At 51.7% G+C, this 18,163-nt stretch overlaps 1 protein-coding gene across 1 annotated transcript; it reads right to left on the reverse strand.

Moving 5' to 3' along the window:
• Window positions 1-253: 253 nt before the first annotated feature.
• Kdelr3 (KDEL endoplasmic reticulum protein retention receptor 3) lies at window positions 254-12,391 on the reverse strand. The gene is made up of 5 exons (XM_027931636.3): window positions 12,133-12,391; window positions 8,950-9,050; window positions 5,188-5,346; window positions 4,092-4,344; window positions 254-3,250 (listed from the first exon to the last, which is right to left on the reverse strand). The coding sequence occupies exons 1-5, from the start codon at window positions 12,221-12,223 to the stop codon at window positions 3,210-3,212; spliced, it is 645 nt and encodes a 214-aa protein (XP_027787437.1). The 5' UTR covers window positions 12,224-12,391; the 3' UTR covers window positions 254-3,209.
• Between the last annotated feature and the right edge of the window lie 5,772 nt (window positions 12,392-18,163).

Consider the following 18,163-nt stretch of genomic DNA (forward strand, 5'->3'; position numbering starts at 1 on the left):
CCCCCCAATCCAGTCTATAATAACAGATTTTGTAAAAATATACATAATGACTGGAAGAGAAAAATTTCTTCCCCCAACTTCTTGCATGTTGAGGATATTTGAGCTATTTTTCATCTTAAAAGAAAAAGTAAGGTATTAGGAGGTCCTTTTATGGGAGCCCATTTTTTGTTGTTGTCCTGAGTTTGTTGGGAGGCAGGGGGGGAGGACTGGATTGTCTTGCAGAAGAAGATGGCATCTGTGCTGTGAATTACTCTCATCACTGGGTTAGAAAACCAAGAGGAATTTCCCTGCACATTTTCCATGATTTTTTTTTTTTTTTTTTAAGCATTTCTCAAGTTGGATCAGGGTTCCTCCGGCCTGATGAGGTTTTTTTGTTTTGTTTTTTAAGACCATGCTTTGCCATTATCATTTCTGCTGATGGCTTGAGTGCATTTGACAGTTAAATATTTTTAATTGGTTTTCTCTTCTCTTACAGTCTGCCTTCCCCTCTCCCAGTTACTGAAAAATAACCAGTGTAGTGTCAGGTTAGAAATTGCTGAGTGTCAGTTTAATTCTCTCTTTTAATTAAAAACCACAAGGGTTAATGGCATTGGTTAAACTGCAGCATCTTGGCATTGGGGTGGAAACTTGCCTGTTTTTTCTTCCCCACTTAACCAGGGACCATCTGTGAAATTAATTACCTGGCCGGACAGTTACTGTGAGCAAATGAATGTCAGTGCTCACTGGGAATTTAATTTTAAGTAGTCGAGCCTCTGCATTCACCTGCAGTGTGTAAGGAACCTTTAATGATTAAACATTGTATTCAAAATGGGCAGATTTTCCTTTTCAATTCAGTATTTGTAGAACTAGGATAAAAGCAGCTCTCTTTGCCAGTCACTCTGCCCCTTTGGCCAAGCTATTGTGAGCAAACACTCTTAAGCCCCCCTAAGCTCTTCATGCCCTGTCCTGCGTGCTTTCTAACAGCTTCTGAAGGTATGCTATCCTCAGTATCCCTTTGCACTCAGCTTTTCACAGGTAGGTAACTCTTAGGAAATGTTCTGGAGGACTCAAGCCCAAGTCCTTTTTAATTTTCCTTTTTTAATTTTTCTCCATATGAAGGTAGGTGGGTTGGTCCCCTTCATAGTGATATTGTCTTATTAAGACTTGAAATAGCAGATGGACCTGGAAAAAATATTCTGCTTTGTGTTCACCATAACCATAGAGCGGGCGGGCAGGCAAGCAGCCTGCCTGCTCCAGAAGCCTCTTCCAGATCCACTGTGGTGGAACTGTTCATTTTTATGCTGTTACCAGTATCACAGTGCAGTTAAAGGAAAGGCTCCCCTGCGTTCTTAGGCTACGGCCTGAACATGCTTGTTGGTTTGTAAGATCTAAGAATTTAAATACTTGAGGATTTTTTTGTTTTTGTTCTCCTTTTAAAATCCTTCAGGGGGAGAGAAGGGATGGTTTCTGAGGGGTTCTGATTCAGTTGCAGCATACCAGGTAGGTTGTCAGCATAAGCTGAAATGTGTGCATGTAAAAACTTTGGCATCCTTTTTTACTTTCCACTTCCTTCCCTGCTCTTTTTGTTCCCCATCTTTAAAAATAGAGGCCGAGGATGGTAGGCACAGAAGAAATACGGCAAAACTGTTCTGTGCTTTCAAACCAAAGTGAGTGTCATGTCCGCCCCACACCTCACCCCATCCCTCCCCAAAGAGAAGGTATCTAAGCACTGATCAATCTCTTGTGGACATTTCTGTTTTACAACCAAATTCTGATTTTTTTTTCAACATAGAGATTTCACCACAGGGAATGCCCTACTCTATTGCAGCTCCTAAAAGCATCCATTTCAGGGAAAGGTACACGAGCAATATCTGGACTGCTTGCTTCCCTTTTCCATCAGGGACATAATCTCAAAATGAAAAAATAGCAAATTTCAAGAGTTCTTGTGGCCTGAGCACAGCTGAAATTTAGTAGGTTTTTTTTTTTTTTTTTAATGTAGCTCTTTGAATTTCTGCCTCTATGTCGTGATTCAGGTTCGTCTCTTGCTTCAGAACATGAGCAGACAAATCCTCATCTGATGCCGGTTACTGCATTCACAGTTGAAACTCATTTAGGGAAAGGGTTTTCAGTATTAAACCACAGGCCGCTTCTCCCCAGTCCCTCCCTAACAATTCATTGTGCGGACTTATTTCATCTAAAAGGTTGGTGGCTTTTGCTTGGGATCAGTGCTCTCTATATACATGTCCTTGCTGGTCTCTGAACACATTCCTGTTGCATTAAGACTTGAAAGATTTGTAGGTGTGTGATGTTCAGGCACAGGATGCTAAGAGCTATGTTACTATTCTTAGTTTGTAAATTGTCCTTTTGATACCATCTTGTTTTCTTTTGTAGGTATAAATAAATAAAAACTGTTGACAATAAGGTGTGAACTTTTTATTCCTTAAAATTTCTCTGAGTAACCCAGTATAGAGCTTTTGCTCTAAGACATTAAGTTGGGTGGCTAATCTCCTTAAACATCTAAAACTGATTAGTTTTAGAGCAAGAATGTGAATCACAAAACAAGATGAAGGGTACTTCTTGTAAATGCTTGGGTATCTAGCTCATCAGGAAAAGGGTGATCTTTGCTAATGGTGCCCCACTCGGGCCATTCCTTAGGGTTAAGGTTCTAAGTTCAGGGCTCCGGTGAACCTTAAGTAAAATTTAAGCCAAGTAAAGGGGACTCACAGAATGACTTCACTCCTTCCAAAGCTGGTGAATTTGGTTTGTTTATGGCTTGAAGTCCATATTAAAGTGAGATAGCTGGCTATAATCTTACCCTGACCAGTTTGGTCTCTTACAGTGACGTTTACTACAGGAACATGCCCGTAATATAGCCCACCAGGTAGGGCGGTCTCCCATGGACATTGTTGCACATTGCCCTTTCCAGGCAGGAGTTGTGCTAATATTAATCTATTCATGGATCAGGCACCTTAGTTTCTCTTTCCAGGTAGCCAGGGCTTTAGGTTTGTATTTGGCCCCAGCTTCTTGTTACCTCTTGCGTGGGTATTGAAGGAAGATCCTGCTGATGAGGCCTAGATAGAATGACCAGTGTTTTGCTGAAATCCATACTAAGCATTTTTCTGGCTTTAATTTTAATATTTGATCCCAAGTCATGGATAGGTCACCAAGGAGAACAATCAAAATGGCTTGCTCCATGTCCTTATTAAGGTGTAGGTCATCTCTGAGGGCCCTCAGATTGGCATTGGAAGACTTAACTTCTTTCCTTTAAGTACTGGAAGAAAATGGAAATGAAGTTAGAATGTATTGTATGGATCAAAGGACTGGTTTGTAACCACATAATCCTGTCTCCACATCCAGCTCCAGGTGTTGATGTTAAGGCCATAGGGGAAAGGGTTTTCAGTATTAAACCACAGATGAACCATGGACTTGCTGACCTCCGTCTTGGTTACTGACACTCCATCCCTCTTAGGGTGTAAACTTAACATTTGGCCTCAATGTTGTATTCTACCTCTTAAACCTGGATAATGCAGCAGTTCCCTAACTAGCTAGTTCTACTGCTCTGGCTTCTTTTGACCAACATAGCAGCTAGAGGATTGGTTTTTTAAATGGCTCCTCCAGTCACTGCTCTTTTTTTTTTTTAAGAAATTTTTTTAGTATTTATATTTTAGTTTTCGGCGGACATAACATCGTCGTTTGTATGTGGTGTTGAGGATCGAACCCGGGCCGCACGCATGCCAGGCGAGCGCGCTACCGCTTGAGCCACATCCCCAGCCCCAGTCACTGCTCTTGATAAGTGCAGACCCCTTACCTTGGCAGCCCAGTGACCTGACTTCTCCAGTTTTGTGGATTGGATCCTGCTAACCTGCATACTTAACATTGCACAAAGCTGGCTGATGCTCAGGAGTGTTTCACCTGTATTTTCCCAACTAAGTCAAAGGTCATGGCTCTTTTGGTCTGTTTTCTCTTGGTGCAGCATACTGAAAATCCTTGCCTTCCCTATTAGACGGAACACTGCAGAGAGGAGCCCGGGCTCACCCCTGTTCCCTTGGGTATTATGGGATGAATGAGTAACGGCCAGAGCCTGCTGGACATGCTTTCCTCCCAGCACCTACCTTTGGTCACATACAGGTAGAAGAAATCACAGTAGAAGATGGTTTGCACCACTCCTGACACCACCGCAATCTGGTCATAGAAGTTCTCAGTCTGGTACCGCCTGATCCAGTTGGCCAGGTAGAGAGCCCGGTAGAGTCCCAAGAAGAACAAGTAGTGAGTGGTGATGGTCTCGGCCTCCCCAGTCTTGCTGATCATGAAGAGCTGGGGCAGGATGGCCACTGACTCCAGGTAGATGGAGAAGGTCCAGAGGATCTGAGCCCAAGAGACAAGCACAAAGGAGCTCAGCGAGGCCAGGAAAGGGCCTGTGGCTTTAAGAGATGTAAATACATGTTTCCTGGAGGGAATATGTTCAGCAAAATGGTTTAAATTCACATTCTCAATAAAGAACTAAAGGAGTTGTGCCTCTGGCTCAGGTGGAGCCCTTGCCTAGTATGCTGGGTTCCACCCCCAGCAAACTGCACATGTGGGCTTTGAGTTTTTTCTATTTCTGGTTCTGGTGATGGAACCCAGGACCTTGCATGTGTTAGGCAAGCACTTCACCACTGGGCTACACATCCCCAGCCCCACACTTCAGTATTTTGTCACCTTTTTTTCCTATGTAAATATAATTTTGATTTTTAATATTAAGACTACAATACATAATGCTTAGAATGAGTATTTCTAAGGAACATAATTTTTAAAGGTTGCAATTTTGCTGAACTTATCATAATTGAAGCCAGAGTTTCTCAAAGTGATCCATAAATACCAGCATCAAGATCTCAGGCTTGTTGTCCACAGATTCGTAGCCATCAGGCCAGGCACACTGGCTTAAAACTTTGGCCTAAGCTTGGTCTAGGGATCTGCTAATCCTATGTTGGACTCAAGGTCTCAACAAGCAGAAGTAGGCTGGAGCCACTGGCTCATGAGCCTCTTGGCTGCCGCAGGTGTGCCTCTCTTCCTGTGGAGGACTGTGACAAGCTTGTTGCCATTTTCCAAATTTGGAACTGAACAGTCCTTGAGCAAGGGTCACAGAAGGCAAGCCCAGATGCCTCCGTGGGCCTGAGGGATGGATGCTAGGGGCACGTTTGGGGGATGTGGGCTCAGAGCCTCCCTCACCTCCAGGGGTGTAAAACTGTAGTTCTCCAGGAAGGAAAGGCCAATGACGGGGACCAGAAGAAACTCCAGGCGGAATGTGTCATTCTCGATGTCAAATGTTTTCCGAAATTTCCCATAGATCATGTACACTGTGACATAAGCACAGAGGAGGAAAACCACCTAAAAAGGGAAAGAGCCGTGAGAGCCTAGGAAGCCACTCCCCAGCCTGAAGCCTGCCAAACCCAGGGCTCTGTGCCTGCCGTCTGGCCAGCAGGTGAAATGTGCTCTTGCAATCCGGAATGAACAGCTTCTAACTGGGACTGAAATGTGCGGCCCGGTTGTCCCCTCCATCTGTGGAGTACTGGGCAAGAAAACAGGACCAGTATTTCTTAGGGGATGAGGCAGTGGCATTCTAGGGCTCCTAAAAAATCCTCCAGCTTCCTGGATCCGCATCAATGGCTTTCGAACATTCTCCCTCAGACTGACCTCCCTGGAATTATTTGGCCAGTGTTCCTTTAGAAAAGCAGTCTAATTACCCTAGCTGCCGCCCGGCAGGTAACTTCATTCAGATATGTCCTCTAACCTCCTTGGCCACATGCAGACACTCAAGCGTGAATCAGAATTACCCAGATGGGTGCACACCTGCAATCCCAGCCACTCAAGAGGCTGAGGTGCTAGGATCACAAGTTCAAGGCTAGCCTGGGCAAAAAGTAAACCGGGCTGAGGATGTGGCTCAATAGGAGAGCACCCCAGGGGGCTTGTCCCAATATTGAAAAAAAAATCCCTTAGATGGGCTGCCCTGCCCCAGCCCCCAAAATTCTTCCTTTGCTTGTTAGGTCTGAGAATTTTTGTTTCCTCCTCTAGTTGTACACGATACCTTTATTTTTATTTATTTTTATGTGGTGCTGAGAATTGAACCCAGGGCCTTGCACACACCAAGCAAGTGCTCTACCGCTGAGCCCCAGCCCCAGCCCCTAGGTCTGAGAATTTGCTTTTCTAAGTTTCCAGCTGATGGAGATGCTGCTGGCACAGTGGCCTAGATTTACCTGTCCTTCAAGACTCAAGTGACATAATTTCCTCTTCACTAGAATGAAGGACACTTGCTGTCACTACTGCTCCATGTGCAAATGTTCCCTGCAGCCCGGGCTCCTGTGTTCTGTAAATGTGTATGTACAAGTCCTTCTCCCATGCAAGAGGGCTCACAGAGGGCAGGGTCCACCTCTGAATCCCCAGCTCCTAACTCAACGCCTGGAACAGACAAATGCTGGAAAGTGCGGATGCAGCCGTGGTCCCCTGTCTCACAGATGTGGAGACTGGCCAGTTCAGGATTCCTAGGTCTCACCAGCCATGCTAAGGGCTGGTTCTGAAGTCTCAGCCAAGAATGTCCACAGCAGATCCTTGAGCAGAGGAATGGACTAGACAAGTGGCATCTGATATTCAGGTGAATTTAATTAGGTGATTTGAAGACCCCAGACTCAGGTTCACAATGAATGAGTTCAATACTCCACAAGGAGCAGCACCCTCCATCCTACCAAGCCTTGTACCCAGACGCCTAGGAGGTGTCCCTTTGGGTTAAATACCTTCTAGCTTCTGTATATTACCTCGTAATTTTCAGAACAGTCCTGTGACATAGGTAGGACCTCCCCCCCATAGGACTTCTATCAGATAATGCACCAACTAAAAACTACACTTCCTGGCTCCTTGGCAGATAAGGACACTCAATGGCACAGGGTGGAGTTTGGGGAAAGCTCTTACCCAGCTGGCAGGCACTCTATTATTCTATTTCCCACTTCCTTTTTCCTGCCCAGAATGCGATATAACGTGGTAGGAGCTGTGGTAGGACATGCATTCTGTGACCCCATGCCAACCTGGGTTCCAACTAGGCATCATTCAGGACTAACTACATTGCCAGACCCACTGTCAGACTAAAATGCAGAGCTTCTTGCTTTAAAAAACAGAATCTCAAGATGGCAACATTAAACCAAGTGGGGGCCCTGCTAATCCACTGCACAGGTCACACACCTATAAGCCCCAGTCACACAAAAAATGGCAGAGCAGAAAGTTGAAAGGAGCCTGGGCATCCGTGGGGCTGCCAATCCCAGCCCTGGGTTGCCTGCCCCCAGATTTCATGTTATGCGAATGAAAAAATAAGGCCTTGTGAAGATCACCCTGAAATCTGTCACCAGCACCCCAGCAGTCCCCGCCCACATTGCTGACTGCACCTGTGCTCCTTCCACTGAACTGCGCTGCTTAAAGAGCCAGGACGGTTCAGCAGAAGCAGGACAGTCCTCCCCCAACAGAAGGAGGGACACCTATGGCCAGGGCCTGGGGCATCGGGGTGGAACTGAAATGCCAGTTTCTTCTGAAAACTGGGGCACACTTCAGAGCCACAGCTTCTCCTCAGGACATTACATCCACACTGCAGCCTGCACCCTGCCCTCCCCAGTCCTCTGCAGGCATCTCCACCACACTGGGTGGCCCTCGCCCATTGCGCTCTGCCATAGCAGCCCTCTGTCTTCTCCGCAGGCACTGAGCTTGTTCCTGTCTCCGGACATCTTTGCACCAGCCATGTGTTTCGCTCAGAATCTTTCTCCTCTGATTGTCACAGGGCTGGTTCCTTGTCGTTCAGATCTCCACTTGAGCGTCGCCTCTTCAGAGAGGCTTTACCTGACCACACTCCCCAGGCTGGCTCCCTACTCGTCCTCTATCAGGGAACCATTTTTGAAACCGTTTGTTGTCAGGCAGTGGTGCACGCCTGTAATCCCAGCAGTTCAGGAGGCTGAGGCAGGAGGGTTGCCGGTTCAAAGCCAGCCTCAGCAATGGTGAGGCACTAAGCAGTTCAGTGAGACCCTATCTCTAAATACAGTACAATATAGGGCTGGGGATGTGGCTCCGTGGTTGAGTGCCCCTGAGTTCAATCCCTGGTAATAATAATAATAATAACTCAATTGAAGGAAATGTCCATTAAAATATGACTAATTATTTGCATAGCCCTGTCCCTGATTAAAGCCTTTCTTATTTATGATGCCTCCCCCATGAAATGTCGGTTCCATGAGAACAGGAGCCTCGCACAGCAGAGGATGAAAAGTACAGGGCACAGACAGGCAAACAAGTTCTCTGAAAGCTCCGGGTGATCCGTTGAATTGGTTTATTCTTTTCTTTCTTTCTTCCTTCCTTCCTTTCTTTTTTCTTTTCTTTCTTTTTTTTTTTTTTTTTTTGGTACCATGGATTGAACTCAGGCACTCAACCACGGATCCACATCCCCAGCCTTTTTTTGTATCTTATTTAGAGACAGGGTCTCTCTGAGTTGCTCAGCACCTTGCTTTTTGCTGAGGCTGGTTTTGAACTCACGATCCTCCTCTTGTCTCAGCCTCCTGAGCTGCTGGATTGCAGGCGTGTGCCACTGCACCAGACGGTTTGCTTATTTTTTAACCATTATAACGTTTGATGTGTGGCAGGCATTTCACATTTACTGTATTTTTTATACTTGTAGATGGCTAGCATGCCTTTATTTTATTTATGTATTTTTATGTGGTGCTGAGGATCGAACCCAGAGCCTCCACATGCTAAGCAAGTGCTCTGCCACTGAGCTACAGCCCCAGCCCTCGCATTTACTTTTATTACCTAACTTAACTTCCACAAGCAAACCCTCTCAGCTAAGGACAAGTATGATCTTCATTCTGCACGCAAGGAGGTGAGCGCGGAGAGCCTGAGACCTCGCCAAGCCAGGCTGCACGGCCACTGAGCTCTAATGCCATCCCCCTCGTCCTCCCAACCCCTCACCTTCATGACAGTGTTGTAGATGGAGATGAAGTTGGTGAAGAGGTCCAGGTACCTCGTGGTGAAGACGACAGCGAAAAGGATCTGGCTTTTCCCAGAGATGCCTGCACCAGAGGGGACAGGAGACACTGAGAACGCACATTCCCAGGCCACCCACACATGGAGCCCAGAGCCAGGGGCGTCACTGCCTGCCTCATGAAAACCCTGCCTGTTGCTCCCCAAGAGCCAGGTCACTTAGCCGAGCCCATCAGCTCACTGGAGTCCTTGTTCCTCTCATTAAGCTGAAATCAGTCTCCCATCTCCAAATAAAGATGCGAACACTGAGTTCCCAGTCCCCCTGCGTGTGCCCGCCTTGATGCTTGCTCTGGGGGTGGTGGGAGTCGGGCGGGGTGGGGGGTGTCGAGATTCCTCTCTGCTCCACCCCCAGAGCTCCAGCGACAGTCCCCCCAAAGCTCAGTCCCGGGGGCAACAGCTTACTGACTCTAAGATGCTGATTCACCAGGGAGACAGGAGCAGGCGGAGGAAGGCGCGGGCCAAGGAGCAGCCAATTTCATTTTCCAAAATGCAAAGATTTAAAAAGCCCTTTTCCTAGTTATAAAAATTATGCCTATTTTTACTCTTTATAAAACAAAAATCAGGGGTGGGGGCGTGGTTCACTGGTAGAGCACTTGCTTAGCATGGGTGAGGCCCTGGGTTCCATCCCCAGCCTCATAGGGAGGGGAAAAAATCTGACAATATAGAAAGATGCAAAGAGAGAGACCTGAGAGTGCACCCCAAGGATCACTGTGTGTGCACACACACCTCGTGACACTCACACACACGTGCTAATATGAATATCGGGCCTGGCAGCCGTGCTGTGTCACGGTGAAGATGCACCTGGGCCTGCTCTGCCCCACTCCAGCCAGCGCCCCTGTCCATAGTCTTCCCACGGCTCAGGGATCTGGCCCAGGAGTCCATGCTGCTCGGGGACTCTTGTGACCACTGTTGACACGTCATGGGGCGGGTCCCTGGCCGGGCCTTACTTTTCTCTTTCCCAGTCAGGCCATCAGCAGGGGAGCTGCAGCCCCATCACCTCCCCAGACTGCTCCTGCTCACATGCCTACTCTGTCCTCTCTCCGGAGCCTCACTGTCCTGGCTCCAGGACAACCTGCTGGCTTCCTGCCCCTCTGGCTGAGCCTGTCCTCACCACCTCGGCCTCACGCTGCCTCCTCCCTGGCCTCTGCCATCGCAGCCATTCCTTGGCCCATCACCCCATGCGCCAAGGACTCTCCAGGACCAAGCTCCCCTCCACGTTCTGACCTGTACATTCGTCTTCCTACTCTGACCATGAGCCCCCAAACTCACCACGGTCCAGCCCAACTCCTCACCTTTTCTCAACCTCCTCCTGCTCCTTCTTCATAAACGCCCCCCACCCTCCTGCCCAAGCCAAAAACCTAGGGCTTCCCGCAAGCCTCCCTCCCCTTCGTCCCTCACGTCCAGCCACCAGGCCCAACGCCATTCCAGTGCCACTCAGATGGCCCAGCCACCATCCCTAATGACTCCCAGACTGGTCTCTCCAAATCCTCCATTGCACCCCAATTCCATTCTTCACCCAGCATCCCAAGAGCTATTTAAAAAATAAAATTCTGCTTAAAGCTCTTATGTGGCTTTGAAATGCTCTTAAGATAAAGTCCCAAAGCCTTATCCCAGCTCTGAGGTCCTGGGGTGTTCCCTCCCCTGGTCTCCTTCTCCCTCCCTCCCTCCAGCCGGGGTGACATGTCTGGATTTGATTCCGAATGGAACAAACTGTCTGGGGAGTGTGGCCTCGAGAAGCCACACCCACTGCCTCCCGTCTGGTTCCATTGAACCCCTGGACTGTGCCTCAGCTAACTGTCCCTCTGGTGCTGGACATTTTCAGGGTGGGGGGACATTTTTAATGACCAAGGAGAAACACCCCTTTTAAAGCCTCTCACATTCTGCAGGGTGTGGGGTCAGTGTACCACCTGGACCAAGCCTGGGCCTCACACCTGCGTCCAGTTAGTGTCCTCCTGTGGCCTGGCACTTGAGCACTTTGAGGGTAAGGGTCCCAGTGGGGCTGGCTGTGGACAAATGAGCCACAGCAGGGTGGTGGAGGAGACTGGAAGGCAATCTTCCCAGAGGCTGCGGAAGGCCACCAGGTCCAGAGCACTGCCCCGAAACCACCTCCCATCTGCACCTACTCCAGGCCGCAGCCTCTGTCCTGCTCTCGCCTGGATTCAGGAGACACTTGTCAGGTCCCCTCCTGAGCCCCTGCCATTGCTCCCAAGCCCAGCTCCTCGGCCTGAGAGAAAAGGCCTTTCGCATCTGGGCCTCACACTCCTGGACCCTTTCTGGGACATGCCCTGCCCTCCGTGACCTCTGTGGGTTGGTGCCCCTCGTACACTCAACACCACCAGCTTCCTGGGCCTACCCCTCTCCACGGCCAGCACAGAGCAGCTCCCTCCATGAAGCACAGCTTTCTGCCTTCCCCGCTCACCGGGGTACCCCTTCACCCCATTGCCAAATGGAGGCAGCACCTCCTGGGCAGCAGGTCAAAGATGGCTGCAGGAGCCCCTGATGGCACTGGGCCCGTTTGGTGACCACCAGTCCAGCCTGGAAACTTCCAGTCCCCTGCAGGACAGCCAGAATCCTGGGCCAACAGGTGACCTCCACCCCCTCCCTGGACCTCTGCTCAAGTGGCTCCCTGCCTACTGGGCCAGGCTGGTGCCCCTCTGCCATATCACAGCCACAGGATCACCCAAGGCAGGGCAAGGCACAGGGCCTGCCTGGAGGGGCTGGGAGGGAGAGAGGAGGAGGACAGGGGAGAGAAGACCCTGAGATTGGGGACCACTCCCTCAGTGTGTCCCCTCTCTTCCCTGGTGAGGGTGGAGAGAACAATGGGGGACCACCGCCAGGAGAATAGGTGTCACCTCCTCTTTCCCATCCTCTTCCAACTAGCAGGGACAATGCCAGTTGGGGGGTGGCGATGAAGCTCAAGGCCACCCTCCCCCCACACCTCCAGGCTCTTGGTCCTTACTTTTTATGGGGGCGCTGGGAAGCTGAGCTCTTTTTGTTTCAAGGACTCCACCCCATGCCAACGTCCCCACCCAGAGCAACCTTTGTGGAGCGCCCTGCCCAAGGCAGGGGCTGGCCACCGAGGGTCCCCCTTCCCACCCGGTCGCCCCTCACCCGCGCAGCACTTGGACCTCCAGATCTTCCCCAGGAGCAAGATCATGGCCAGGAGGTGGCTCAGGTCGCCGAGGATTCGGAACACGTTCATGGTGCCGCCCGCCGGGGCCGCGCCCGCGCGCAGCAAACTTCAGGAAACTTTCTGGCGCGCGGGCGACTGCCACGTCCCCGGCCGGCCTCGCGGTGCCCCCGGCCCCTGCCCGCGCCTCCTGCCCGGCTCCGCGCGCGCGCCCGGCCCGCCGCGCGCCTCCGCCACGCACCCTTGGCCAGTCGGTGACGTGGCCAGGCCGGCCGCGGCGCGGGGTGGGAGCCAGGAAGCGGCGCCGCCGGGAGGTCCCGCCTCCCGCCTGTCCCAGCGCCTCGGGCCCAGGCGGCCGCCCAGAGCCCCGCCGCCGCCCAGGGCGCTCCAGGTGCCCTCCGCGTCCCCGGAAATAGGAGGCCTGGTCAGGGCACGGGGCCGGCCACAGAATCCCCTCTGTGCCCAGTTCCCTCTCTGTTCATGGGCCTGAGGACGCTGGTGCCAGGTGAGGCTCAGTCCTGTGTGCCTGACCTTGGCATGAGCCTGGCAGTTGGGGGTCACCCTGGATGGCGACCCACTGCTGTGATGGTCAGCATCCTGGGGTTGGACACCTCTAGCCTTGGAATGGGGTGGGGAAAGGGCCAGAAGAGCGTCCCTGTCCTCTGGCCTGTGAGTTGGACATGCACGCTGAGTGTGCACAGTGGTCACGACAAGTCCACGTGTCTGGTCAGCTGAACTTGGCTCCAGCCTCATGCTGTGGGCCTCGGGGGGTTTTGTCGTAGTGTGGGGTTGCTGTAAGATGAACGAGGGCACACTGGCCAGGGAGACCCGGGAAACTCATTCCCACCACTTCCTTCTTGGCAGGAAGGGTGGGGGCAAGGAACTTCTGGATGAGAGTCCCCTCAGTACTGTGTGGCCTGGGGGATCAGCCCCTCTCTGGGCAGCAGAATCTGCCTCCGTGAGCAGAGCAGATGAGCCAAGGGCCCTTGCTGCTGGACCCTGCCCCTCCCTGCCCCTTCCCCTACTCGGGACCCTCATCTCTCCCTACACAACTAGCCTCCGTGCACACCCACCTTTTGCCACAGATGGCCAGAGAGCCTTCCAGGATGAAAATCTGTCACTCCCATGTTCAAGACCCTCCCGTGGCCCCCCAGCTCTTCACCATAGCTCCCAGAGCAAGGTAATCCTGAGGGGCAAACTGTGGCCTGAAGACCAGCAGCGTTGCTATGCCTTGGAGCGCAGAATCTCAGCGCCTCCCAGCCCTGCAGGGTGACTCGGAATCTGCAGTCTAAAAGATGCCCAGGTGACTCAGGTCTCAACAGTGTGATGAGGAGAGATGTTATTCCCACATAGAAACAGGCACAGAGAGGTTAAATGATCTGCTTCCAGGTCACACAGACACTAAGTAGCCCTGGAGCCCAGAATCCAACACACCGTCTGACTCCAGAGCTCATGCAATTGAATCATGACATCACACTGTGGGTTACCATGACAGGTGACGAGCTCCCCGTCATGGGGGGTGAGGTGACGGCCCATTTGTCAAGGCAGGCCTCCTCAACTTCAGAGCGCCACTTCTCAGGTGAGGGAGCTTGAGGTTCCTGAGATGATCTGCACGGTCCAGGGGCCTCTAGGAGGAGGAGCCAGGCACATCCCTGGGCTGTGGCAGGTCCTGAAAGGACCCCTCCGTACCCTACTCCCCCCAGCCCTGTCCAGATGCCTCTCCTCAGCCAGCACCCAAAGAAGGCGGTGGCTATTTAAATCCCTCAGGTGTGGCTGCGGTTCTTTCTGCCCAACCAGCTGGCATCTCCCTCTCAGCGCCCACCTCCTCCATGAGCCAGGGAAAAGCACGTGCATTTGCCATTTGGTGAAACATCTGTCCTCCCGGGAAGGGGCTCCAACCCACAGTTGGAGACTGGAGTCCTCCCCTTCCCTTTATTTCTCTCCGGAGACCACAGGGAACTGGCCGAGGCTGGGGAGGTCTGAAGTGCCACCATCACAGTAGTGGAGGGGAAAGAATCAGGCTGGTGGCCCTAGGGTGCAGCTGAGGCTTTGAACCTGCCAGGTCCCCTCTCTGGGTCTCAACTTTCCTATCTGTTAATGGGGATAATGAGAACAGAGGCGCTGCTGACTGGGTATTTGGCGTCCCTTGCACCAGGTCTCTGCAATCCCCCTCTGAAATTGATAGCTGCATTCTGATCTGACAAGATGAGGACAGCGAGGCTCAACTTTGCTGCTTGTTCCCCCAAATTATATTAGCCTCCTCCCCAAAGTTCTCCTGCTTAGTACTCGGCCCTGCTTTTTTCCCACTCACCCCATCTCCGAGCGGGCACATTTTCAAAGCTCCCCAAGGAGAAAGGAGAAATTCTGTACTCACTTAAAACACACGCTCTAGCCCACACCAGGCCACCTCCATTCACTCCTGGAGGGTTAGGGTTAGGGTTAGGGTTAGGGGGGACCCTGATGTAGTTAGATACTGGCGTGACCCTCACCCTCAATTTCCTGACACCCCGAAACGTGTGTGCTATAAAATGCAATGGAGGGAGAGCCGAGAGGGACTTTTCCTTCACTTCGGAAGGACAAGGACTGTTTTCTTCTCATTGACAAAGCAAATTTTATGTTTAAGGTCAGAGTCATGGGAGAGAGACTGGGAAGGTTGCTCAACTCTGGGGCCTGGGGGACGGCAGACGTGGTGCACAGCTGCGATCCCAGCAGCTCAGAGGCTGAGGCAGAAGGATCACAAGTTCAAGGCCAGTCTCAGCGACTTAAAGAAAACCTGCCTCAAAAGAAAAAAAAATAATAAAAAGGGCTGGGAATGGGGCTCAGTGGTAAAATGCTCCGGGGTTCAACCCCCAGGATCACAAATAAACAAATATGTTTTTTAAAAGGTTATTACAGAAAAGTGTATTTGGAATCTTTTTTCCCTTTGTTGTATCAAATATCCTGCAAAGGGCCTCGGATTCTGCGAGGAAGGAAATGGGTGGAAAGTGAAAATCACTCGCTCAGGACACCCCACCACCAGTCTCGCCTGGTGGGGCCCCTGAAGGAAGCGGGAAGCAATGGCCCAAGCCTCCGGGCGACTCCAGGCGTCGCCTGGCCTCAGGGAGTGAATTCCGGAAGGAATGAACTCTTTCCTCCACGCAGTCCAGAGGTCCCCGCCCGAACCTCGGGCGAGTCCATTTCCTCTGCGCGGAGGTGGGCTCACAACCCGGCTCTCCCCGCGCCCCGCCCAGGTGGTCGCGAAGCTCTCCTGCTCAACACCTTGGGAGGCGCGACAGGGCCAGGCGGACGGCACTTTACGAAGCCAGAAGCCAAGGTTCTAAAAGCTCTCTCCACTTTAAGCTTCCAGCACATTTATTGGAGACCAGCTGTGCCTAGCACCTTGAGGACTGGAAGCAGATGCCACCTCCCGGGACTGTTCGGGCACCTGGGGGAGGGGACAGGAGGCAGAGAGCGCCAGTACCCTGGCGTGGGGGGATCGCGGGGGACGATCGCAGTTAAGGAAGGCGCCAGGGCCAGCGATGCCCTAGTGGGTTTGGAGAGGGTGGCAAAGCCTGGAGGAAGTGGGGGGAGAGGGCCAAGCCGAAGAAACCAAGTTTGTAAAGGCTCCTTAAAAGAGGCCAAGGAATGGAAAACTAGGAATGGAACCACCATTTGACCCAGCTATCTCTCTCCTCGGTCTATACCAAAAGACTTAAAAACAGCATACTGCAGGGACACAGCCACATCAATGTTTATAGCAGCACAATTCACAATAGCTAAACTGTGGAACCAACCTAGATGCCCTTCAGTAGATGAATGGATTAAAAAACGCTGGATAGATACATAGTGGAATATTACTCAGCAATAAAAGAGAATAAAATCATGGCATTTGCAGGTAAATGGATGGAGTTGGAGAAGATAATGCTAAGTGAAGTCAGCCAATCCCCCCCCCTAAAAATGCTGAATGTTTTCTCTGATATAAGGAGACTGAATCACAGTGGGGAGGTGGGGGAGCATGGGAGGAATAGACAAACTCCAGATGGGGCAGAGGGGTGGGAGGGGAACGGAGGGGACAGGGGGTTAGCAATGATGGTGGTATGAAGACACAAATTGGTGTGAATATACTTTATATACAACCAGAGATATGAAAATTGTGCTGTATATGTGTAATATGAATTGTAATGCATTCTGCTGTCATTTATTTTTAAAAGTCAATTTAAAAAAAAAGAGGTCAAGGAAGCTAGGCCGTGTTATTACAGGCCGCAAGCCTGTAATCCCAGCATTTCAGGAGGCTGAGGCAGGAGGATTGCAAATTCAAGACCAGCCTCAGCATTTTAGCAAGGCCTTCAGCAACTTAGCAAGATCCTGTCTCAAAAAATAAAAAGGGCTGGGAATATGGATCAGTGGTAAAGTACCCGCTGGGTTCAATCCCCAGTATCCCTACCCCCCACCCGCCCGTCCCAAGGAAGCCAGGAGAGTGGCACCAGGCAGTAGTCCCCGCACTTGGGAGGCGGAAGCAGGAGGATTGCTTGAGCCCACAAATTCAAGACCAGCTTAGCTTGGACCACACAGGAGAGCTGTCTCACAAACAAAAACAAGAAAAGTCGAGGAAAGAAAGATGAAAAAAAGGACCGCCAAGGTCAGGCAGGTACGTTGGAGTCTCAAGCTCTGCCAAAGCCCGATTTTCGTCACAGTTTCCACGTTGGTAAGCTGAGCATAAACCAAGGGCCGACTTCCCAGGGCAACTTCAGGGCCAAAGCAAGTAGCGCCAGCGCTTTTCAAGGAGTGAATACGCAGCACCTCTCGGTCCCTTGCTCCCCTTTTACAGGAAGCTGACACCCAAAGAGGGCCAGGGGTAGGGGCCGCAGAGCCTGGAGAAGACCGGGGACTCGCGTCCTCTCTCTCCCTGCGCTCATCCCGGAGGCGGAGGACTTCAGGAGCGCGGGAAGTGCCCATCTTCATCCGGGTGGTGGTGACGGGGTTCGCATATACGCAAAGATTCCAGGAGCACGAATGCCCTGCTGTTTATAAGGCACAATTTAATTAAAAGGAAAAGGACTGATAACCCAGGTCACGAAGCCCCCACCTTCGCGGCTGGCGACAGGTGTCTTTTGGAGATCCAAAACGCTGCTGTCACCGCGAGGGTGCTCAGGCCCCTTGCCCGGTACCCAGAGTCGTGCGCCGAGCGCCTGGCCCCGGCGAGGTTCCCACGGCAACCGCGAGCCGCTCTCGGGCGTCTCCTGAGTGACAAGGCGAGAGCGAAGACCCGGAGCGCGGGCTGCTAACTGGAGCCAGAGAGAGGCTGGAGAGAGATCGCGGCCGGCCAACTGAGCAGGGGAGCCACGGGCCGCCCTGTGCCCTTGCCAGGCATTCTGAGGGCATCCGGCACACAGCACCCCAAGCTTTGACTGTGGCCTCAGGCTGCTGCCTGGCGCACCTATGGTGATTCTTTCTCAGCTTTCCAGGTGGGCTTGGCTGATCCCGGTAACACTGGGCATATCAGGTGCAAGGCCAGGCCAGGCCCCGCCACCCTGGTGGCCTGCCTCCCACCCCACAGTGCAGCCAGGTGCACGGCCAGTAGGGCTGGGCTCTGGCTCTTCCTTGGTTTCTGGTTCTGGTTCTGCTAGAAACTTGCTGTGTGTTTTTGAAATCCCCTCTCCTTCTCTGGTCTCCGAGATGGGCCACCACCACTAATGTCTCAGAGTAGCTGTCACCAAGTGTGTGAAGTGATCAAGGAGTGTACTAGCAGCTTGCAAACTGTAAAGTGTTTTGCACATGTCAAGGACCGTCACCATTGGCTCTCTATTGCCACCTTGTCCTCTTCATCACCCCAGCCCCAAGGGCAGCCTTGGTGACATTCAACTGCACCGTGAACCTGGGTCTCAAAACTTCTCTCCATGCCCAGAGGTTTCAAGACTGCAGGTGAGTCCTCTGTGCTTCCCTCCCCATGGAAACGGTCCAGGACAGCTCTCCTAAGACCGCCCCCAGACTTGGAGGGATTCACAGAGGTGTGACCCTCTGTCCCCCTGCCTG

This window comes from Marmota flaviventris, chromosome 3 (assembly GCF_047511675.1).
Source record: "Marmota flaviventris isolate mMarFla1 chromosome 3, mMarFla1.hap1, whole genome shotgun sequence".
Lineage (NCBI taxonomy): Eukaryota > Metazoa > Chordata > Mammalia > Rodentia > Sciuridae > Marmota > Marmota flaviventris.